The sequence below is a fragment of the Callorhinus ursinus genome, unplaced genomic scaffold (assembly GCF_003265705.2).
Source record: "Callorhinus ursinus isolate GAN/ISIS: 27379988/994484 unplaced genomic scaffold, GSC_fseal_2.0 scaffold21, whole genome shotgun sequence".
In the NCBI taxonomy this organism is placed as follows: Eukaryota; Metazoa; Chordata; class Mammalia; order Carnivora; family Otariidae; genus Callorhinus; species Callorhinus ursinus.
This window is the reverse complement of record NW_027397083.1, coordinates 3,864,273-3,887,419: the sequence shown is the minus strand read 5'-3', so window position 1 is coordinate 3,887,419 and position 23,147 is coordinate 3,864,273. Positions and strand designations below refer to the sequence as shown.

Sequence of the window (23,147 nt, the reverse complement as noted above, 5' to 3'; positions counted from 1 at the left end):
GCAGTATAAAAAGTAAAGGCTACGGAAAACTCTCAAGAGAGGTCAAAGGGCATACAAACAATATACAGATCGTTTCCTTAAAAGATAAATTTTAATATACAGAATAAAATCCAAGATTTCGTTTTTCACCTTCCCCCAAATTTGTGGGCACGAATACTTCTGAATCTGACCAGGAAAGTTTATATTTTGGTCCAATACATTATTACACAAGTAGTATGATCAAGTCCGGCTTGATTATCATAAATCATAACAGTTAACAGAATTTACTTTCAAAATTGGTTATTCTTATAGATAAAATTTCCAATTTTTTTCTTAGCTAAGAGTTTACTCAACTTTAGCCTCAGAACCAGATTCAAAATAAGGTATCTTCTTTGACAGCTGGTCATCATTTTAGGTTTAATCTAGGCAAATTATTTAATACTTTATTGAAGATCATACAAAAACTCCACAATAAATAATGAAAAGAGTATGCAAAATCATTAGCCTCTGTTTGCAATACAGAAAATACATGTCAGTTCTGGACCAAAATAATTCCATTGAAATACAAAAAGTGATAGGGAAGAATGGAAGGATTTGCAGTGACTGCTTCTGGTGGTTAGCTACAACCAACCAACCACCATTGGCTATTTTGGAAAGTGAGGGTGGGCTTTAATTTGCAGATAAAGAATGTCTTCGGTAGTTTAAAAAAATAGAAACTCTAAAAAGGCTTGTGAATCATATACAAAAGCAGCTGTTGGAGACCAAGGTTGAAAACCAGAAGTTGTGTGTTAGCACCGCCAGCAAGCACAGGTTCTGTGACTCATCTGCCCTCCTCTTTTGCGCAGAATGCAGACTTGATGTTGTATACATCATTTACAGGTATAAAAACTGTCCAGGAATACAGGGTTCCTGTAGGGTAAAGTCTTAAGCCCTAAGAGGCACCAAGCGGCTACAAAGGCTAGGCAACCGTTCGGATCACAAGTTCCGACGATATAATAAATCCCGTGTTGCCTTATCAACTTTTTGCTGGTAGTCCTCCAATTTATCAAGTATTTTCTGGGATAGCTGTAGGAGAAAAGAAGGGAATCATTACAGAATAGGTCAAGGACTAAAAAACAAAACAAAACAAAACAAACCCTGAAGTTTTTATTAAGCACTGTGACTTCACTAACCAGCCTCCCCCTGATAAAGATGTTCGCCACTCTGCCTCGTTTACTCAGTTCAGTACAGGAGTCTGCTGTGACTACTGATTAAATCAGACTTCTCTGTTGCATGCAGTATCCCAATCCTGTCACCTACATGCAAATCACACCAGTATTTTTTTTTATTTAAATTCAATTAGCCACCATATAGAACATCATTAGTTTCAGAGGTAGAGGTCAGTGATTCATCAGTGGCCTATCAAACTCAGTGCTCGTCACATCACATGCCCTCCTGCGTGCCCATCCCCCAGCGACCTCATCCCCCCACCCCAGTAATGCTTCTCAGAACCAGAGAGGCTACATCTGGCTTAACTAATCATTTTGTAAAGGGACTGGGCCAGCATGGTAAGGGCAACAAATGGCTTCTGCTCTCCCTTTAATCCTTGAGAACCGAAGAGGAAGCTTTAGGAGTAAGTGCTGGTGCAAGGGTTTATAAAAGATGGGTGCCTCGTGAGAGGACTGACTTACAGCAATGTTGTGACTATTGGCACTGTTCTCTCCCAGAGCCTGGAGAAGCTGGTCAATAGAAGAGTACGGGAGCCACACCATCGGAGCTGTTGCTGACAGTGGAAACTGAAACGGAAAATACCTATTTGAAGAAAATCTCAAAAGTAGACCATTTCTTCTGGGCAATTAGCTTCACAGGCTTGAATCACATAAAATTCTTATTTCTTTTTTACAATAAGAAATTGCACATACACACAGACACACATTTGTGCCACTCCCACCCCCTTGCTTCTCTTTTCAACTGGGAAACTGGTCCTTTTCTCAGTTAAATCAAATGTATTATCTATCCATCCATCCATCCATCCATATGTATTTTTAAATTCATGTCAGCTCTTATCTTGAAGGAGCCCTAAGGCCTATTAAGGAAAAATGCACTCAAACTCTAAATGTCAATGAATGAGACTATTTGCAGTCTGAAATTTAATTCAGATTATCTGGAAAAAAAGTTTAGAAAGGGAAAGCTCACCTTTCAAAGTTCTCAATACTTTCCTGAGAGCTTAAGAGCTTTGCTTGAACTTAACTAGCCCTAGATTTTAGACCTGGCTCTTCTCTTTACCATCTGTGTGAACTTTGGCAACTTACTTAACCTCTGAGCCTCTGTTTCTTCATGGGTTAAAAAAAAAGGTTAAAACAATCTCTCAGAGTTGGCTGTAAGGATTAAATGAGAAAACAGTTGCAGAGACCCAGCACAGTCTTTGGCACACAGAAAAGAACATTTTGTTTGTAATTACCTCACTCCTCCAAATACTAACTAAAGCTACATTCTTTGATGGAGAAAAATGAAATGTATTCCCATTTTATAAACAAGAAGCTGGAGACTCCTATAGTGCCAGTTCCTGATTGTGGAGAAAACCAGTCGTATAACTACAAAGAGTAAAGGTTAAATCCACTGTCCTATAGTTCAATCTACTTTCACATCCTGACTTTATTAGGGTAATAATACAGAATTAAAAAGGAACATGCATACATGCCTACCTCAATTCCAAAGTATTGATGTCCTTTCCCCAGTACAGCATCTACATATTCTGAAACCAAATCCACAGCTTCTTCTAAAAGGTCATAGTTTAAGTACAAACGGAGCAACTCAGCAGCATCAACCTTCTGTAAAGAGTCAGAGATTACGAACATCTACCTAGGCAATGACCAAAGGATGCCGAGTGTCTAATTCCCTGGCATGAATACTTCTCAGTGTAAGTAAATGAGCATCTGGGTTCCCTTATCTTGGGTTAAGAGCTGGATTCCTCAGAGCCCGGTCATGTCTGGGTACCTTGTGAGACTTTATCTTGTTAAGTGGCCTATCTATCTATCTATCTATCTAGTTATTTATCTATTTACTTATTTATATGTTTTAAATTATTTTAAAATAGATTTTATTTGTCAGAGAGAGAGAGAGAGAGAGAAAAAGCACAAGCAGGGTGAGTGGCAGGCAGAGGGAGAAGCAAGCTCCCTGCTGAGCAAGGAGCCTGACTCGGGACTCGATCCCAGGACCCTGGGATCATGACCTGAGCCGAAGGCAGACGATTAACCGACTGAGCCACCCAGGCATCCCAGACACATTTTATTTAATACTTTTCTACAGTTTCAACATACCTTCTCAGAAATGCTGAACACTAGAGAGCAATATATTCACATTAATTTTCAGAAATATAGGAATGACAAATGCAAAAGAAGTTAAAAGAATTATCAACTTTAAATACCTGAGTTAAATTTGTTTAACTCAGAGTGAAACAAAAGTGATTACAACCTCAGTTTGGAAGGTCTCTACTAATTAGGAAATTATGCTTTCTATATTCTGATTTGACCACAGTCCTAACTTTCACCATCTTAACTGCTTTTTCTACTTTCTAACCTAAACAAAAAATAACGCCCCCCCAAAACAGACCAACTTTCCTGATTTTAAGCTTTACATTCTCTCTTTCCCTATTCCACCCAATGTATTTCAGATATACATTTTCAAACCTAAGCATTCATCGTATCAAATTAGAAGCTTGGTAAAATATAGATCCCAGATTCTAGCTCCAGGTTAATTTGATTGTGTAAGTGTGGAAGGGTGGGGTGGGGTTCAGGGATCTGTATTTGAAGAAGCCCGCTACCCAAATAAATTCTGATGCAGGCAGTCCAAAAACCCAATTTTGACAAAAACTTAAACCGTTTTGTAGTTTTGAAAACTACTCACTTCTGTGAATTTTTTGAGTAATAAACAGTAAATACTGTGTCACACGTAGAGTCACTGTTCTAAATATATACTCATTGTTCAGTGAGAAAACAAGCAGGCATTAACTGAATCACTAACCCGCAGAACTTTAATTCTAAACACCCAGTACTTCATATGGAATTAAAGTTAAGCTGTTCTTAGTGTTTTTAACTAAGATTGAGACACTGCCCAAAGCATATGTCAGTATATTTCCATAAATTATCACCTTTTCTTTTTAATCATCTCATGAAGTTTATCCATAATGGTAAAGATCAGCTTCTTACTCTATATAAGTTAAGATACCACTTACCTTGTAACTGTTTATAAGCCAATTAGGCAGAGGCACTCCGTGAGACAAGAGCTTGTTGATTACACAGTGGTGATATAAGTTATTCTGGACTTTGTACCTTTCTAGGTAAGTTGATAATAGTCGCCATGCTTCATCTGTAGCACTTGAAAAAAGCAGAAAGGACTAATGAGTTCTAGATTCTTAACAGATATTTACAGCACCATTCAAAGCATGTATTTACAAGGAAAAAGAATCTTTAGAAGCTCACAACTGAATTGATAATATAACTAAATGGCGACTAATATTATTAGGGTCAGTGTGGTTTAGGGGTAGTACTAGAAACCAAATGACATGGATTCTATTTCTCTCCCACTAAGTACATCTTTACTTGACTACACAATTCGATTAACTTCTTTGTTTCAGATCTCTAAAACAAGGAAACTGGCTCAGATCACTGTTTCCAAACCCAATCAAGCATTAGAATCATGTAGAAGTTCTGATTTAGAAGACAAGGGTGATATATCTGTATTTTAGTAGTGATACTGGTGTGCTAACTTAGGGATTGAAAACTAATGTCAGAGCATTTCCAAACTGTAAAATGTTCCAGTTCTAAAGTGCTGAGCTGTGCAACAGAAACTGTAAATTCGATTCAAGGAAGGGAAGTTTCCTGAAGGTCAGGGTTAGAGAAGGATTTTAAAGAGGCTGAAGTGCATTCAGTAGACACTAACTGAGTGCACGAGGGAAGAATTTGGAGGGTAAGCCCTTTTGGGGCGGATGAGCACTAGGGCTGTACCTAGACTCCTTAGTGGTGATGACCGATGAGAGCTGATTGGCTGCTAGCCAGGACCAGGCTTCTGCTTGCGCCGCCTCGCCTCCTAACTGCAACTTGATGCATCTGCAATGAAACGGTTCCACACACGGTAAACTAATTTGTGAAAAAGAACCACATTGTTTTCTTACTAAAATCAGAGATGAGATAACTTTAGCGCTAGTCTGCCACTGAATTCACTACTGGGGTGTTGGCTTTTCCTCACAGCCACACAACTGCATGATCTACAAGGCCATCGGTAAGTGTTAAGAGATCATTTACTTTCAAGGGGAAAATTCTGAAAGTTGAATATTTAGGTACAAAGAATTATTAAAAATGCTTACAGGGGCTGATGGCTGTCCTAAAGGACTGAAAAGAACACATGCCTTTTCTAAAACGGACACAATTTAGGCCACATATCCTACTGTCCCGTGGGAATGTGGGCCTAGAGATGCCAAATTTTTTGATTTCTCAAGAGAAGCCATAAATCAAGATTAAAAAAATTATAATTAACTAAAAGAAATTTTAAAAAGTCACTGTGGTGGACTAGAAAAAAACATTTCTTTAAAGCGCAACTGGCTATGACCACTGGTTCACACCAGGCAGCAGTGCAATACTTCTGCATTAGAGAATGAAGACCACAGAAAGACAATTTCGTACATACTTGAAAGCAAGTCCCTCGAAGACTGGCGTTAAGGGGAGCTTAAAAGTCTGACAGAGTGATATGGCAGTGTCAAAAAGGCCAGCCTGAACCAAGAGAGAGACCATCTCCTCTGCTGACGAACTTCCTGTGGAAATGGAAAAGAACTGTTTAGAGGCAAAGATGGTGTCTGTCAATGACCCAAAGCCGCCTCTGGCGACGAGCCTCTCCGAGTAGCAGCGAGAGGCGCCCAGCCCGTCTGGCATGCTGCTCTAGCATACTGCGCCGGCCGGCCGGCCCCGAAGCCTGCTGACAGTGTCCCCAGACTGCCACATTACTACCTGCAACCGCAACTGCCGAGGGGTCATGCTGAGCGAGAGTGAGGCGAATGCGGGCCAAGGAACACTCTTTCTCCAGGTCGCCCAGCTCCAGAATTTCAATCTGCCGATTGGCTAGAAGCCAAAGAAAAATATTTTTGATTCCCAAAGTACAAAGGAAGTGCCTATCATCAGTGCCTATTAACTCAGCCTGTCAGTTTCCACAAAACATTAAGTAATTCAACGTGAAGTCCAAGGGCACTGGAGGAAAAACGGGGGGCTCCATGAAAGCAAACTTAAAAATAAAGAAACAGCCCAGCTTCCAGCATGCAGCTCAGTCAGTCAAATCAAACTACAGTAACAACAGCCGCAGTTGAGGAGATGCTTACAAATGTGTTTTACACAGAACTTCATTTAACTCTTACAACTATGAGATGCTGTTACTATATCAGAAAGAAAGGAACATGCCCACAGCGAGAGGCAGAATTAAAACCAGGTGTGTCCAAGTCTAGAGCCCAGCCTCTTTAGGGAGGAATATCATGTCTCCCTGGTAATATCCAAGGGCCCTGATAAAACAAGTTTAATACTAAGCTGACTTAAATACAGCAAGCAACACTTTTTAAAGCATTTTCATTTCTCATACAGCCATACAAAGTTTTCAGAGAGCAACCAGACGACTTTTAGCAGATTAAAATACTGAACATAAGCTAAAAGAAACTTTACAATATTTTTACATTGCTATACATATTACAACTACTACATAAAAACACACATTTAATACAGATAATACTATAACACAACTACATAATTACTGTCTAACCCAAGAATCCAAGGGAGACCCCCCCCCACTCACTTGGAGCAGCTGTGCATTCTCCGTCATGATTCCTCTTAGGGGATGCTCCAGGACGATCATACTGAGAAGACAAAACAAGTGATTAAAAGTTAGTGAAAAGTTGAAAAGTTAGTACAGTTGACCCTTGAACAACATGAGGGTTAGGGGTGCCAATGCCCTGCACAGTTGAAAATCTGCATATAACTTCTGACTCCTCCAAAACCTTAATAGCCTGCTGTTGTCTAAAAACCTTACCAAGAACATAAACTGTCATTAACATATATTTTTGTCATTTGTATTATATGCTGTATTCTCACAATAAAGGGAGGTAGAGAAAAGAACATGTTATTCAAAAAATCATAAGGAAGAGAAATACATTTACATGTTTAAAAAGATTCCTTAAAAATTATTTATTTTTAAAAATTTATTTATTTAGAGAGAGAACGTATGAGTGGGGGCAGGGGCAGAGGGAGAAGGAGAGAGAATCTCAAGAAGACTCCACTCTGAGCCCGACTCGGGGCTTGATCCCATAACCCTGAGATCATGACCTGAGCTGAAATCAAGAGGCCGGCGCCTGACCGAGCCACCCAGGTGCCCCTACATTATTATTATTATTATTATTTTTAAAGATTTTATTTATTTATTTGACAGAGAGAGACAGAGCGAGAGAGGGAACACAAGCAGGGGGAGCGGGAGAGGGAGAAGCAGGCTTCCTGCTGAGCAGGGAGCCCAATGCGGGGCTCGATCCCAGGACCCCAGGATCATGACCTGAGCCGAAGGCAGACGCTTAACGACTGAGCCACCCAGGCGCCCCGTGCCCCTACATTATTGCATTTATTGAAAACAACCGTGTATAAGTGGACCTGCGCAGTTCAAACTCGTGTTGCTCAAGAGTCAGCTGTATCTTATTTTGATATCACTAAGTGTGATCCAGAGCTTTCATGCTTCAGTTCTCTACACATAAATTATGCTTATTTCAACTAGCATGGCTCTTCTTACAAAGGTACTGTAACTATCAAAGGAATGGAGTTGTTTGCCAAGTTGGCCCACTTTGCTCTAACATGTTATTGGGTCTAAGGACGTGGACTTAACCTCCAATTAAACCACATGACTTTCCTTGGTTCCAGAGTTATATTCTCTACCCCAGACCCTTGGAAACAGCTAGTACATGCAGGAATGATATACAACACGAGAAGTTGCACATATATGACCCCATCACCATTTTTTTTTAAGTACACAGCCTTTAAAACGGTAATTGTAGATTGAATTAACAAAAATAAATGAAATAAAAGCAGCTGCCATTTACTGAGCACTTTTTGCAGGCCAGGCACTGTCACTGTTCTAAGCAATCTGTATGAATTACCTCATTTAGTATCCAAACAATCCTGTAGGGTGGACATTATCATCATCACCATCATCCCTATTTTATACAAGAGGATAACTCAGCAGCAAAAAATTAAGTAATTTGCTTGAAGTTAGGTCTAACTCAAAACCATATGCAATACTTCTTCCTAGAATAATTCTAAACTTGAGAACTAAAGGGGTGGTAATATATAACAATGGAATTGCTGCAAAAATAGATGAAGTTCACAAATATCCCAGTAGAAATTTTAAACAAAACGAAGCAATATAAGGCGATAGTTTCAAAAGGACCAAACCAAGTAAGTTAAATGATTCTTCCCAAACTGCAAGGTGGAAAGCTTTCATACCATTGCACCAGATGCTGGGTGTACAATCCATGCATATTCTGGACGAATAAGTCGTAAACAGTTAACAGCAGCCAAATAACAGTTGCCTTGCTTCTCAAGTCCCCGCAGAGTTCGAACCTCTCTGCCGAGACGCATTCCGTATTCAAACATCACCGTACCAGCTAGGAGGCAATAATAAATTAAACATCAGAACTTCAGAAATGTGTTTTAGAGGGGTGCCTTGGCTGGCTCAGTCAGAACAGCATACGGCTCTTAAATTTGAGCCCCATGTTGGGTGTAGATATTACTTAAAAATCTTTTTAAAAAAATGTGTTTTAGAGAATTTGTTATACTTATCAAATATTAAAACTTAAAACAAAATTGAGTTTAACTTAAAACCACAAAAAATCATGTGTTGGTGAGGATGTGGAAAAACTAGAACCTCTGTACACTCCTGGTGGGACTGTAAACTGGTGTAGCTGCTATGGAAAACAGTATGGCAGTTCCTTAAAAAATTGAAAATGGGATTACCTTGTGATCCAGCAATTTCACTTGTGGGCATATAGCCTGAAAATTGAAAGCAGGGTCTTGAGGAAATATTTGTGTGCCCTTGTTCACACAGCCATTACTCAGGATAGCCAAGAGGAAGGCAATCCAAGTGTCCACTGATGGCTGGATGAACAAAATGTGACATACACATAATAGAGGAAGGAAGTTCTGACACATAATATAACATGGATGAACCTTGAAGATATTAGACTAAGTGAAATAAGCCAGTCACAAAAAGACAAATACATTAGGATTCCGATAGCCAAATTCATAGAGACAGAAAGTAAAATGATGATTGCCCGGGCTGCAGGAGGCGGAAATGGAAGTTGTTTAATGAGTATAGTGTTTCCATTTTGCAAGATGAAAAGTTCTGGACACTGGTTACACAGTAATGTGAATATACATAACACTACTGAATACTAAAAATTGGTTAAGTTAGTAGAGTTTATGTTATGTCTATTTTACTACAATTAAGAAAAAAAAGAAAAAAATCTGTAAATGTTACTTCCGACATTCATTCATTCATTTTAAAAGTGATTCTCTATGCCCAACGTGGGGCGTGAACTCATGATCCTGAGATTAAGAGTCGTAAGCTCTACCAACTGAGCCAGCCAGGTGTCCCTACTTCTACCTTTTAGATACTACATTTCCAGATAGTACACAAGACTAGTTTAGAATGCTAGTTTCAGCCATTTTTACTTAATTCCACCCAGCAAGACCAAGAAATATTTGGATGCTCTGCTCAAGAATGGATTATCTTTATAATACTTTAGTCACACAAGCTGAATGAAATATTGAAAAACACCTTGTTCTGAGGCAGCATGAGACTCCAGAAACCAGAGTCTTTAACATTTTTTTTTGTTTGTCTGTTTGTTTGCCAGAGAGAGAGAGACAGCGAGAGGGGGAACACAAGCAGAGGGAGTGGGAGAGGGAGAAGCAGGCTTCCTGCTGAGCAGGGACCCCGATGTGGGGCTCAATCCCAGGACCCTGGGATCATGACCTGAGCCGAAGGCAGAGACTAACGACTGAGCCACCCAGGCGCCCCGCATTTAACATTTCTTTTAGTTTTCACATGAAACTATTTTTCATTCCAACAGTTTTAAAATTCATATAATTTTATTTAAAATGAAAATGACTGACTTTAGCCCGCCAACAAATGTTTCTGAGTGCCTGCCATATTAAGACATTTTTTAGGATAGCAAGTCTTGCTCCAGAAAGATCTGAACATGAATTCAGGTAGAGTGGTCTTTTTTTTTTTTTTAAGGTTTTATTTATTTATTTGAGAGAGAGAAAGTGAGAGAGCACAAGCAGGGGCACAGGGAGAGGGAGAGAGGGAGAAGCAGACTCTCCACTGAGTGGGGAGCCCAATGTAGGGCTCGATCCCAGGACCCAGAGATCGTGACCTGAGCCATAGGCAGACGCTTTAACCGACTGAGCCACCCAGGGGCCCCCAGCTAAAGTGATCTTAACCAGGTTGATGTAATGGATATTGTCACTGTAAAAGCAAACAGTGAGAGATCTTTAATCATCTACATGTCCCTGTCTGTATGAGTCAAGAATATAAGGAATCCGCAAACGTTTCACCACTAGGAAAATTAACAGCATGTTTATGAATTACTTCCATCTATTCCTTCCAACGAAAATTAGCAAGAAACCTTATGAAAAGTTCTCTGAGGGGGAAAATGGTAAAAAATATTACCAGTTCCAAAGGAGAACCACAATGGTTATCTTGAAAAATGTGATCTTAAAACAGACATACAATTCCTTCTTAGCTGTTCTTTTTTTTTCTGTCTCAAAGATTTTGCTTTTTTTTTCTTTTAAATCTTTTTGAGTATAGCTGACAATGCCACATTAGTTTCAGATGTACGACACAGCGATTCAACTTCCCTATGTGTTATGCTATGCTTACCACCATTTTAGCTGTTCTGATAAAGACTTCATTAGTCATCATACAAATCCAAACTAAGATACATTCTACAAAAACGACTGGCCTGTACTCTTCAAAAATATCAACGACATCAAGGTAAAGTAAGGCAAAAAGAAGTGCTCCAGATTAAAGGAGACTAAAGAGACAAGACAAATAAATGCCATGTGTGATTCTAATCGGGGGTAAGGACGGTATGGGAGGAATGTGCTATTAAAAAAATCACGATAGCATTATATTTACATTTAATTAATGACATTAGTTATATTTCCTTAATCTGATAATCGTATTGAGGTTATCTAAGAAAATGTCCTCAGCAGACGCATCTTAAGCATTTATACATTGAAACATGACATCTACAACTTACTCTCAAAAGAATTAGCAAAAATAAGGGCAATAGCAAGCTGGCACAAGAACTCAAAACCAGCCACAAGAATTCAAGATGCCTCTAGTAAAAAAGTTAAAGTTTCTTTTAAAATCAGACAGAAGATATGGATAGAATGACATCTCACTGGAAATGCCTCAAGAATGTTCTAGAAATTGCATGTCTTTAAGGCTAACAGTTGATCTTCAAAAGGGTGAAGCTAATCTTGTAATTAAACATAATTTCCCCAAATGCTTATAGAGAACACTCATTCATGGTGAAAATAAGGTAAAAATTACATAAGTCAAACAGTATTTTTATAAAACACGATTAAACTGCTAAGGTTGCCCCTAACAAAGACTGTTGGCTTCAACTGCTCACCCTTTCGGTAATTGTGGCGAAAGACGTGAAAGGCATAGAGGAGCTCATAGTAATTGTGAGTCATAAGGTCCACAGCTCGCGCACGTGATTCAATTATTGCCACAACCTAACGAGGGGGAAGCAATTAGATACCAAAGTTAGTAGCGAGCATGACAACCACCACGGCTGTGTCCAGTCATCAGTGGACAAATAAAATTACCTCGTTATGCAGATTCACATAGGGAAACTCTACAAGATCCTGTAGCTGTGAGCGTTCGCAAAGAACTACCACCAGCTGCCGCAGACAATCTAACTGCCTAGGAGAAAAAAAAAGGGACGTGAGGGCAAATTGTCTCAGTGGATTAAACAGGGCTGGTAAACTGCCTTCTCTAAAAAAGACTGGGATTGACTACCTGCTGGAATCAGGAATTTGGGTTAAGGCTTCATATGCTTGGCTATTGTGACCCAAATCCAAATGATGTTTGAAAATGCATGTCCTTAAGGTAGCCTAAATGTCAAATACAGGGGGGAAAAAAACAATAGCAATTAAAATCCCACATCCAGGACAAATCTAAAGGGAAATAACTACATTATAGTTCATTCTTACCTGACTTTTCCAGTCACCACCTACTTCAGTTAATATTGACGAAGCCAACTGAATAACCAGCTCAGGCAAACCAACAACATCTAGTAGACGCAAAACCTGAGGAGAAATAGAGGGAGTTTCCATTAAAATTAATACGGTAGTGCACTTCAAATTGAAATAGGAATTATATCAATCAGAAAGATAACTAGTTAAGATGAAGACTGAATCAAAGATGTTGACTACAAGACAGGATTATTTGGTTAATATTTGACTTTCCTTTAGGGGCGCCTGGCTGGCTCAGCCGGAAGAGCACGTGACTCTTGATCTCCGGGTCGTGAGTCTGAGCCCCACGCTGGGTGTAGAGATTACTTAAAATAAATAAATAAAATAAGACTTTCCTTTAGATTCTACTGTCAAATAACAGGCTTACTGTAAAATTCCCTATTGGTTTTTTTGTTCACGGCTCTATGTTCAGTGTTTAGTACACAGTGGGCTCTTAGTGAGTATTTGTTGAAGGAACACATGCAATTTCACTACTGACTTTTCCTAGTAACTGTTTAGGTCATAGATGAATTTAAAGCCCGGAAAATAAATTGCCAACATAGCCTTATAAAACCCGAAAGAGAATAATGTTTGACATAATCCATTTCTTTTTTTTTTAAAGATTTTATTTATTTATTTGAGACAGAGAGAATGAGAGATAGAGAGCACGAGAGGGAAGAGGATCAGAGGGAGAAGCAGACTCCCTGCTGACATAATCCATTTCTAATACAAGACAGAACAGTGCTCTTCAAACTTTTTTGACTGTCCACCCTATTAACGTCTGTGCGCACATGCACATGTATTTACTTATGTACACACAGCTCTCTAATTAATGTTTAACACACTCAACATATAAATTTATAGAGGATGAAATAAAGATAAAAAAGTTTTGAATAATTTTTATTAGTACTTATTCTTTTCTTTATTAACAGTATAAAACATCTTTTTGTTTTGGATGCTTAGTTTTTATTTTATACTTTTTCTTGAACTATAACATATGTTTAGAAATGTACATAAATCCCAGGTAAACAGCTGACTGAATGTTCACAAAGTAAACATATCCACGTAACAAGCTCCTAAAATAAGAATTGTAACATAGCAGCATTCCAAAGCTCCCACGTGACTCCTTCCAGCCTCTTTTGACTTTTACTGGTTGTTTTTAATTTCATGGAAATAGAATCTTATGGTATGTATTTTTGTGTGTGTCTGTCTTACTTTGCTTAACATGTTTATAAGACTGATCCGTTATTATATGCAGCATTTCCTTTCATTGCTATGGTATTCCATTCAAAGAATATACCATAATTTATGGATCCATTCTGTCAATGGACACTTGGGTTTCTAGTGTATGAGTTTTATGAATATGTTGCTTGGATCATGATTGTACATCTCTTTTGGTAAGTATGTATATGTTTATGGAAATATTTAGAATTGGAATAACCGGGTCATAGGGTATATCAATGATTGCAGCTAGTAAATACCAACAGTTTTTCAAAGTGGTTGTAACTAATTTATACTCCACTACAGGTGATTAGGATGCTTAATGCCTTGATAAATTTTTTTTTAAAGATTTTATTTATTTATTTGAGAGAAAGTAGGAGCAGAGGGGAGGAGGAGCAAAGGGACAGGGAGAAGCAGAATCGCCGCTGAGCAGGGAGCCCGATGCGGGACTCCATCCCAGAACCCTGGGAATCATGGGATCATGACCTGAGCCGAAGGCGACGCTTAACCGACTGAGCCACCTAGGCGTCCAATAATTATCATGGTTTCTTATTATCCTGAGTTGACATTTTAATTCAAGATACACTTACTTAGATTTTAAAATAGCATTCCTGAGAAGTTCAACTGTTATCAGCTGATTCTTGTCAGATCTGATTATAGACTGTTACTGTTTTTACCTTGCAATATGGCTGACGAAGAGCCTGTATCAAAGGGAAAAGTATCAGCCCTATTTTGTCCTCATTTGCTTGTACTTTCTTAATCTGGCTTCTTTGCAGGATTTTTTTTAAAATTGTGGAGGTGATTTGTATTAAAATGAAGCAATATCATGTATACATCAATTTAAGCAGGCAAACATAATCTACTGAAATCAAATGGAGTAGTGTAGGTGCCCCTCTGAACCCCTGCCCTAGCTATGACAACTTCCCTCTTCCTTCAGATGCCTACCTTGAGACTAAATGACAAGTGACCACCTGGTAAAGGACCACATAAAAGCACCAGGGTTGATCCTTATATTAAACCTTAGCACATCTTAATTTATTTCTTCTGTGAGAGTTCTAGTATTTTCTTCAATGGCCCACCTTGGGGTCCATCGGGAGCAGTGATTTATCATGTTTTTTGAATCAGTAACTTTCTTCTGATGAAAGCTATGGAGCTTCTCCACAGAAAAAAAACAAGCAACATTTTGCACACAATTTCAGGGGATTTACCAATTCCTCAAATCTAGCCAGCCTCAGATTAAAAAATCCTTAGAATTCGGGGTGCCTGGTTAGCTCAGGTGGCAGAGTGTGCAACTCTTGCTTGGGGTGGTAAGTCTGAGCCCCACAGTGCGTGTGGAGATTACTTAAAAACAAACAAACAAGCAAAAAACTGGGGCACCTGGGTGGCTCAGTAGGTTAAGTGACCGAGTCTTCATTTCAGTTCAGGTCATGATCTCAGGGTCGTGACATCAAGACCCTCAGTGAGCTCCATGCTGAGCTTGGAGCCTGCTTAAAATTCTCTCCCTCTCCCTACCCCACTCACGTGCTCTCTCTCTCCCTCAAATAAATAAATAATAAAATAAATCTTAAAAAAAAAATCCTTAGAATTCAAAATAATTTTCTCATCAGAAGGATGGTGGAGGGTTATTAAGAGCTACAAATCTCTTTCAGTAGAAATTCATTTATCTTGGGGCACCCGGCTGGCTCAGTCAGTAGAGCATGCAACTCTTGATCGCGGGGTCATGAGCTCAAGCCCACACTGGGCATAGAGCTCAGTTAAAAAAAAAAATCATTTGTCCCTTTTACAAGCAATGAACAAAATGGTTAAGCCTGCCTTTGTCATTTACTTTTTGGTGGGAAATTCAGATGACAACAAATAGTTATCTAAAATCTAAACATCAAGCATGGTTAAATGTTATGGTGACAGAGGCACAGAGACTTCAATGAAATGAGGACTTGAGGCTTGACTATCTGGAAAAAGGGGAACAGCAGGTACAAAGGTCTTGAAGGGAATAGAGTGTATGCCTGGCTTGCATGAGACAGTAAGCAGGCCACTCTCTCTAGAACTGAATGATCAGAGAAAAGAGTGACAGGAAAAAAGGCCAGGAGAGACACCGAGGTCCAAATATTAAACTAAGGCTAAATACAGCATTCCAAGTTAATTCCTTGAGATTTAGGCAAGACTACTATCAGTAAAATTCTGATGACCAGGCTAACAAACTGGTATCATGATAGGAATTTCACTTAAGTTAAAAACATTACCAATTTCATTAAAATACACATTTTCTTTAATTTCTCCAGGGAATTAATTTCTCTTCTCTTGGAAGTTCAGGGAACAATTAAATTTTTACATTACTTTTCTCCCCAAACACAAAAGCAATGATTTCAGATACATTTTTACACAGGGTGGTGTATAAGAAGGACCAAACCACACCATAATATACCTTATCATAATACTGCATCTTGGGGGTGGACACAATCTCCCCATCTTCTGAGCGAATCAAGCGATCCAAGAACTCCTCTTTGCCCACTTCAGATGCTGCATGGCGGAAGCAATCCAGAGCCTGGAGAAATAAAAGAACACAAAATGACTTATAATGGACTGTTCTAATTCTAGGTGCTTAAAAGTTGGGGAGGGGGAGGGCAGGTGCTAAAGGAAAGCCAAAAAAGAAAAATTAAGACTGTTGACTACATTTACAATTTCTGCCATTCTAAATTCTGACACATATTTAATATTTTTCTTCATTTATCTCATTTTTAACTTAAATGATATTTTTAATAAGAAATCTGATGGATAAATATACAGTTGCATAGTAACCTGTTAACATTTGTAGAATTCGAGTGGTGAGTATATGATTGTTTAAGTCTTTAAACTTTCTGCATATTTGAAAATTCACATAAATAGGATGTCAGGGAACAACTTAGAAAGGTAAACTTCCATAATGGGGCGAGAAAGTAGCATAAAATTTAAAAAAAATTTGTCCTTAAAAACACCTACACAGGGGCAAAAGGGTTTTAACGTTTTCTTCTTCATGTTTTCCCATGTTCTAACTAATTTGCAAAGCACATGAAAGCTGAACAACCCCCACACGGCTCCTGCTGGCACTAATCGTCTTTACCCACATCTGGAGGATTCTGTGCCTTCCACCCCCCAACCTAGTTTAGATGGAGACCAAGTGCCCTCTTTGCACTGAAGTTGGTTCATCATTCAAATGCAATTTACCTTCTGTCCCTCTCCTGTAACCAGGTAACACCGTCCCAGCATAAATCGACAGGAACCAACATTGACTTGACACCAGGGACGTAGCAGTTGAATATAATCCTTAAAGGCATAAAAGTTGCTCTCTGATTAGAAAATAAATATAAGGAGATAACCATTCCCAAGTTTTTCAAAGAGGGAAAGAAGATAGTGGTCAATCAACACAAAAGGTGTATTTCCTGAAATCATCTGGAAATTAAAATCTAATCCTGTTAATCTACTCTAATACCACCAACACATGTAAAAACACATACACTTATCCAACTTAGCAATTTTCAACTTTTGGTCTTTACTGGTTTAATGACGAGATTCCTGTAAAGGATTTATATGAAGACAATGTTATGTTTGTTTTAGTATAAAGAGAACCAACAGGATTAAAAAAGCAAAACAAGATACCCTAGGAAAAAAAATTAGGAATGACATGTTAAGAGAGAAGTAAAGAAAATGTCTCTGGGGTATATTTTGGTGCAATCAAGTTTAAATTACTGTGGTTCTTATTATCAGCCAATTAAAATACAGGTAACATTTATAAAGGAAAAAATTCCAGAAATCCCATTCTTTACAAGAATGATTAAACTGTACTCACCTGCAATTGTACATACTGACAATTCCCCATCAAACATTCCAGAAAGAGACATCCGGGATTGCTAGGCCATCTAGTCACTGGATAAGGAGATTTTTCTACTTTTCTGGCAAACTTAAAATATATATACATATTGGGCATCAAACTCCATGCAGTGACTTGATTTTTAAAAAAGAAGGTAAGAGAGGGTGGCAGAGCACGTGTTCTTGTATTAGACAAACACGGTTTAAAGGTTATTCTTTTTTTAAAGATTTTATTTATTTATTTGACAGAGACACAGCGAGAGAGGGAACACAAGCAGGGGGAGCGGGAGAGGGAGAAGCAGGCTTCCCGCCGAGCAGGGAGCCCGATGCGGGGCTCGATCCCAGGACCCCGGAGATCACGACTTGAGCCAAAGGCAGACGCTTAACGACTGAGCCACCCAGGCGCCCCATCGTTTAAACGTTATATATTAGAAGCCTAGTCACCTAGCTCAGAATTCAATCTATGGGCTAACCCATGTATTTCATCCCTGGGCGATCACTGCCAGTTCTGGTATACTATACAGACCTTTGGTGCCAGTGGACACCCAGCATCTACCATAGTGTCTGACATACAGAGCCATTCAATAAATACCTGATGAACATACAGTGTTTTAAGAGATCTGGGTATTAAGTATTTGTGTACCAAGAAAATCTGGCTAAGTCCGGAGGAAAATAAAACAAAATAAAATACAAATTGGGATATCTGAGAGTAAATATTATCATTTCCTGTTGGGGGAATAAGCACCCAATCTCACTGAGAATCTTCATTATCCAGGGAGAATAAGAGCCTTAGGCTATTTAGACAGAAAACACCTTTTAACTGGCTTTCATTTTTTTAAAGATTTATTCATTTATTTGAGAGAGTGAGAGAGAGTGCATGCGCCATGAGTCGGGGGAGGAAGAGAGGGAGAGGGATGAGAGAATCCTCAAGCAGATTCCCTGCTGACTGCGGAGCCCAATGCAAGGCTTGATGCCAGGACCCAGAGATCATGACCTTAGGTGAAGTCAAGAGTCGTCCACTTAGCCAACTGACTGAGCCACCCAGGAGCCCCCTAACTGGCTTTTAAATAAAAGGATACAAAAGCTGCAACAAATAATTGGTAGTTGCAGTAATCATCTCAGGCCAATTCAACCCAGTTTGGCTCAGAGGTGCCTTTGGTTGAGAGAAGAGATGAGATATGATATGTTTTCTTGCAACTTCTTGGAAGAATAATTCCACAATTGTCTGAGGGCTAGATACTTAAAAAGAAAAAGTTATGACAATCATCAACTTGTGATAGTGCCAATTTTCAATTAAGATAGTCTAATTCATTTTATGCCTATAATAAAGAACATTATTTCAAAATATAAAATGCACCATGGGTGTAATCATTGGCAACATAAATAAAAGCAGCTTATTATAAAGTGTGAAGTACCATACAAATGCAATAAAAAAAACACTTAAATCAACAGTGTACTCATGTCCTTTTCTCTTCACTGATCTCACTACACCTAAGCGTCTTCCTTAGGGAGTGTTTACAGTAAATACGGTCTCCAGATTCCAAGTTTTATACCAAAATAATACAAAACAAATTTCCAGAATGGTTCTCAAGTATGAGAGACGATGCCTTTTAAATATGTATTAAGACAAGATTACAAAAGCTACCATGAACTTAAATTTTAAAACTAATTTTGTTGAATTAATCACCAGAGTATCAATATACAATAGAAAAGCAGGAATACACACATACATATATGTTTATATATGCAACACCCTTAGTCTTTGCCTGATTTGGGTTTCTCGGGGTTTCATGGGCTCCCTGTCACAGGTCTCAGGCCACAGCTCACTTATGAACCTCCCAAAGTGAAAGCACAGCCTACCCAATCTTTCCACAGTAGAGGTGGCATTTGCCATTACAATCAGATTTAATGAATATGCAATAAAAGCCAAATTTAAAATCAAATGCATACAGTCTAGTCCTTACCAAACTTATTTGCCATTACAGCACCAGAGTCTGTCAGTTCCAGTACTGACAAGTGTTGTAAATTGGACTCCCTGGGAGAACAGAGAAAAAGACAGCAGTTCTTCTACACAAACATTACTACAAGTTCTTCTCCAAACAACACTGTCAACTTAATAAGTTACATATAAAAGCTCTACTGAAAGGACATTGCCAAACAGGACAGTTTATCTTATTGAAAATGTAATTCTTTTAAGTAAAGGATTCTTTTTCTTTTGGTTATAAAGCAGCTCAGCCTACCTTTCATAACTAGTATGTTTTTGTGCGTGGTCTAACTTGCCCTGTGACCTCATCTGACTATTTGGCCTTCAACAGGATTTATCTTTACATTAAACACACACACATATGTAATAATGGTACACCTGAAACTCAGGTAACATTGTGTGTCAACTCTATTTCAATTTTAGAAAAAGCATAAAAAAACGCATGGTTAGTGAAAAACTACCTCTCTCAACAGTTTCTAAGAAAAGACAAATTTTAGAAATTATATATATTTTTCATTTCCACTCCAGAATAAACATTTTTTCTCTTCAAAAAACCACATATATAATAATGTATATCTAGTATTTTGATTCTTTTTATAAACTGCCTTCAACCTTTAGAAATTGAAGCAGCTAAATGCTCTCTGAATTTTATGGGCAAATCATGGAACCGCATAACATTTACAATTTTTAAGACAATGAAAAAAATAATCAAACTCGCATTTTAAAAATAACCAGAATACTGAAACTCACAGTGTGTCAACTGGAACATCAGTTGCCAAGCACTGACTTCCCCACTTAATGAGATAATAAGATAAGAGTAGAGGAGTTGTTCGATGTAGTAGGTCTTGCTGGTCTTGAACGAGCTGACCAGCTCCCAAGATCACCTATACATGATGAGTGGGTGGGTGAGACCATACACAGCGATTAGTGATAACTCTTAAGGTTCAGGTAGAGGTAAAATAAATAACAAACACAGTTACAAAAGGCATACAAAAAAAGCGACATATGTACATAAAGGCAACACACCCATTAAATTTTAGGGTAGCAAAAATATCTACCCAAAGATGTAACAGTACAAAAATGCTGATGGTGAAAGAGAAAGCAAAAGTGTAATTTTCACTGAATCTGTGGGCTCAGAATTCAAGAACAGGAACAGGGAAATCTAAGCCCTTCCTTATGTTACTAGTCTTGGATAAAAATAGTTATCAACATTAGAGGAAATTTGGGCAATACCACCAAAAGCCTTTAAAATGTGCATAGCCTGGGACCAATCAATTCTGAGTTCTGAGAATTTATCTCAAAGATACAGTAGAGGTGTACGGGTATTTATAGGTATGAGGAAAAAACTGGCAACAACCTGGATGGCCACAAATGGGACTGGTTGAATAAAACTGTGCTAGGTTAACTATAAAAATAGTTTTGTAGAATACTTAATGACCTGTGAAAATACTGATGAGCTGTGTAAGGTAGAATAAAAACAATCAGATTACAAAAATACCACGTAGCATATCCTAATTCTAGAAATAAAACGTGTGCAGAGAAAGAAGGGTGTACACCAAAATGCTATCCCAGTTGTCACTGGGTCAATTACAGATGAATTTTAATTTTTTTTTGTTTATAGACAGAGGCTTACATACAAAGGTTCTATGATGAACATCTATTACTTCTGTACTTAGAAAAAAAACAATGGTTATAATTAACAAACAAACAAATGCCCCACAAAAACTACTGAGGAAATAAATGGAAGACTGCAGAGATTGAAAAGAACTCAGTAAGGGCTGCCTTGAGTACCAGGCTCTCAGGAAAGGCTCCTGTGTCTCCCGGGTGGTCTTAAATCATCTTCCTAAATGTCCTCCTTATTTTTACCCGAAATTCTACCATTATCAACGTATTTGAGTTAATAAATTCTGATTTAAAATATATGAACAGCTTTGGGAGTCCCAAAGGCCTTGCAGTTCTTTATACATTAACATGAGTTAGTGAACCAGACTGCTCCCTTGTCAGGCCAGGATGAGATGACCAACTGACAGACGAGTGGGGCTTCTGCCTGAGGGCAGAAAGGCAATCTCTAAACATGGAACATTTAGTAGCGTGGGAAACAAGGACTACGAGACAACAAGACAAGAGTCTGGTGGTCTAAGAAGACTAGGATGGAAAAGGAAGCACAGAATGGAGTTGGGAGGACCCCCAGGTGGTGCAGTTGGTTGAGTGTCTGACTCTTGGGTTTTGGCTCAGGTCATGACCCCAGGGTCATGAGATGGAGCCCCGAGTTGGGCTCCATGCTGGCCATGGAGCCTGCTTGAGATTCTCTCTCTCCCTCCTGGCCTCCCGCAGTGCACACGCTATCTCTCTCAAATAAACATATACATCTTAAAAGAAAAAAATGTGCCTAGGCTAAATTTTGTACTGCAGAAATAAGAGTTCTTTTTCTTCTTTTTCCTTTCTCTTCTACACTAAATGGTATCTTGTTATCACATGCAAAGTAGTTACTAACAATACTAAATTTTGGGAAAGCCACCCTGGGAAATTTCCCCATCACTATACATACAAAGATTAATTGTAAAATAATCTGCTTCATGGATTTTTTTAAGCTTATTTATTTACTTGTTTTTTTTAAAAGATTTTATGTATTTATTTGACAGAGAGACACAGTGAGAGAGGGAACACAAGCAGGGGGAGTGGGAGAGGGAGAAGCAGGCTTCCCGTGCAGCAAGGGAGCCCGATGCGGGGCTTGATCCCAGGACCCTGGGATCATGACCTGAGCCGAAGGCAGAAGCTTAACGAGCCACCCAGGCGCCCTAAGCTTATTTATTTTTTAAAAAGTAGGCTCCTCACCCAGCATGAACCCCAACACAGACCTTGAACTCAAACCCTGAGATCAAGACCTGAGCTGAGATCAAGAGTCTGACACTTAATCAACTGAGCCACCCAGGTGCCCTTATTTATTTTTAAGTAATCTCTACACCCAACATGGGACTCAAACTCAAGAGTCGCATGCTCTTCAGACTGAGTCAGCAGGTGCCCCATGTCATCTATGTTCTTTTTTTTCTAAGATTTTAATTAATTAATTAAAAAGATTTTATTTATTTGACAGAGAATGCCCACACAAGTAGGGGGAGAGGCAGGCAGAGGGAGAGGGAAAAACAGGCTCCCTGCCAAATAGAGAGCCTGACATGGGGCCAGATCGCAGGATCTTGGCATCATGACCTGAGCCAAAGGCAGATGCTTAACCAACTGAGCCACCCAGGCGTCCCCATCATGTATGTTCTTGATCTGTGATTTTAGACACTCGCTACAGGTCATACGTAGGTGACAGAGCAGTGAACAAAGACAAGTCTGCACTCAGAGAGCCGACACTCTGCTCTGTGAGGAGACTGTACAGGTCTCCCCCCAGCAGTACTTACGGCATCCCCCAGCCTCATTAGCAGATGCTGCAATATCACAAGGTCTCGGCAGATGAGGAAGCGAGTGCTGGCGATCTTACACACACCTCTGCACACAATGCATGCTGCTGTGTTACCACCATACAGCTGGGAAAGATTCATTCGAATATTCAAAGGCTGAGCTATAATTAAGAGAAAAAAAAAAAAGGAAAAGAAGTTAAAAGGAGTTAAACTGTTTTCTCTAAATCAAAGAGACACGTTTGTTGTCATTCACCTGGACTGAACCCCTTTTCCATTTCCACTTCTGTCTCATAATCCATTTCCCGCACAAGCAGCCCAATGGCCTGGATTGGGTTCTTGATCTCCTGCAGCTTACTGCAAATATCTTCCATCACATTTTCTCTAGAAGGACAATCAGGAAACTATTACTACTGA

General features: G+C 39.0%; 1 protein-coding gene across 1 annotated transcript in view; it reads right to left on the bottom strand.

Moving 5' to 3' along the window:
- Positions 1 to 72: 72 nt before the first annotated feature.
- Positions 73 to 23,147, bottom strand: part of NUP160 (nucleoporin 160) — a 45,448-nt gene continuing 22,373 nt past the window's right edge. The window contains exons 16-36 of the mRNA XM_073904597.1: positions 22,987 to 23,114; positions 22,734 to 22,894; positions 20,080 to 20,213; positions 19,310 to 19,380; positions 18,425 to 18,584; positions 17,326 to 17,395; positions 16,704 to 16,802; positions 15,925 to 16,044; positions 12,261 to 12,356; positions 12,067 to 12,161; positions 11,874 to 11,970; positions 11,675 to 11,780; positions 8,478 to 8,638; positions 6,790 to 6,850; positions 5,961 to 6,071; positions 5,644 to 5,767; positions 4,965 to 5,066; positions 4,193 to 4,334; positions 2,664 to 2,789; positions 1,650 to 1,754; positions 73 to 1,044 (exon numbers count right to left, since the gene is read on the bottom strand). Of these exons, the coding sequence (XP_073760698.1) occupies positions 955 to 1,044; positions 1,650 to 1,754; positions 2,664 to 2,789; positions 4,193 to 4,334; positions 4,965 to 5,066; positions 5,644 to 5,767; positions 5,961 to 6,071; positions 6,790 to 6,850; positions 8,478 to 8,638; positions 11,675 to 11,780; positions 11,874 to 11,970; positions 12,067 to 12,161; positions 12,261 to 12,356; positions 15,925 to 16,044; positions 16,704 to 16,802; positions 17,326 to 17,395; positions 18,425 to 18,584; positions 19,310 to 19,380; positions 20,080 to 20,213; positions 22,734 to 22,894; positions 22,987 to 23,114 (2,359 nt within the window). The 3' untranslated portion in view covers positions 73 to 954. The remainder of the gene's footprint in view (positions 1,045 to 1,649; positions 1,755 to 2,663; positions 2,790 to 4,192; positions 4,335 to 4,964; positions 5,067 to 5,643; positions 5,768 to 5,960; positions 6,072 to 6,789; positions 6,851 to 8,477; positions 8,639 to 11,674; positions 11,781 to 11,873; positions 11,971 to 12,066; positions 12,162 to 12,260; positions 12,357 to 15,924; positions 16,045 to 16,703; positions 16,803 to 17,325; positions 17,396 to 18,424; positions 18,585 to 19,309; positions 19,381 to 20,079; positions 20,214 to 22,733; positions 22,895 to 22,986; positions 23,115 to 23,147) is intronic.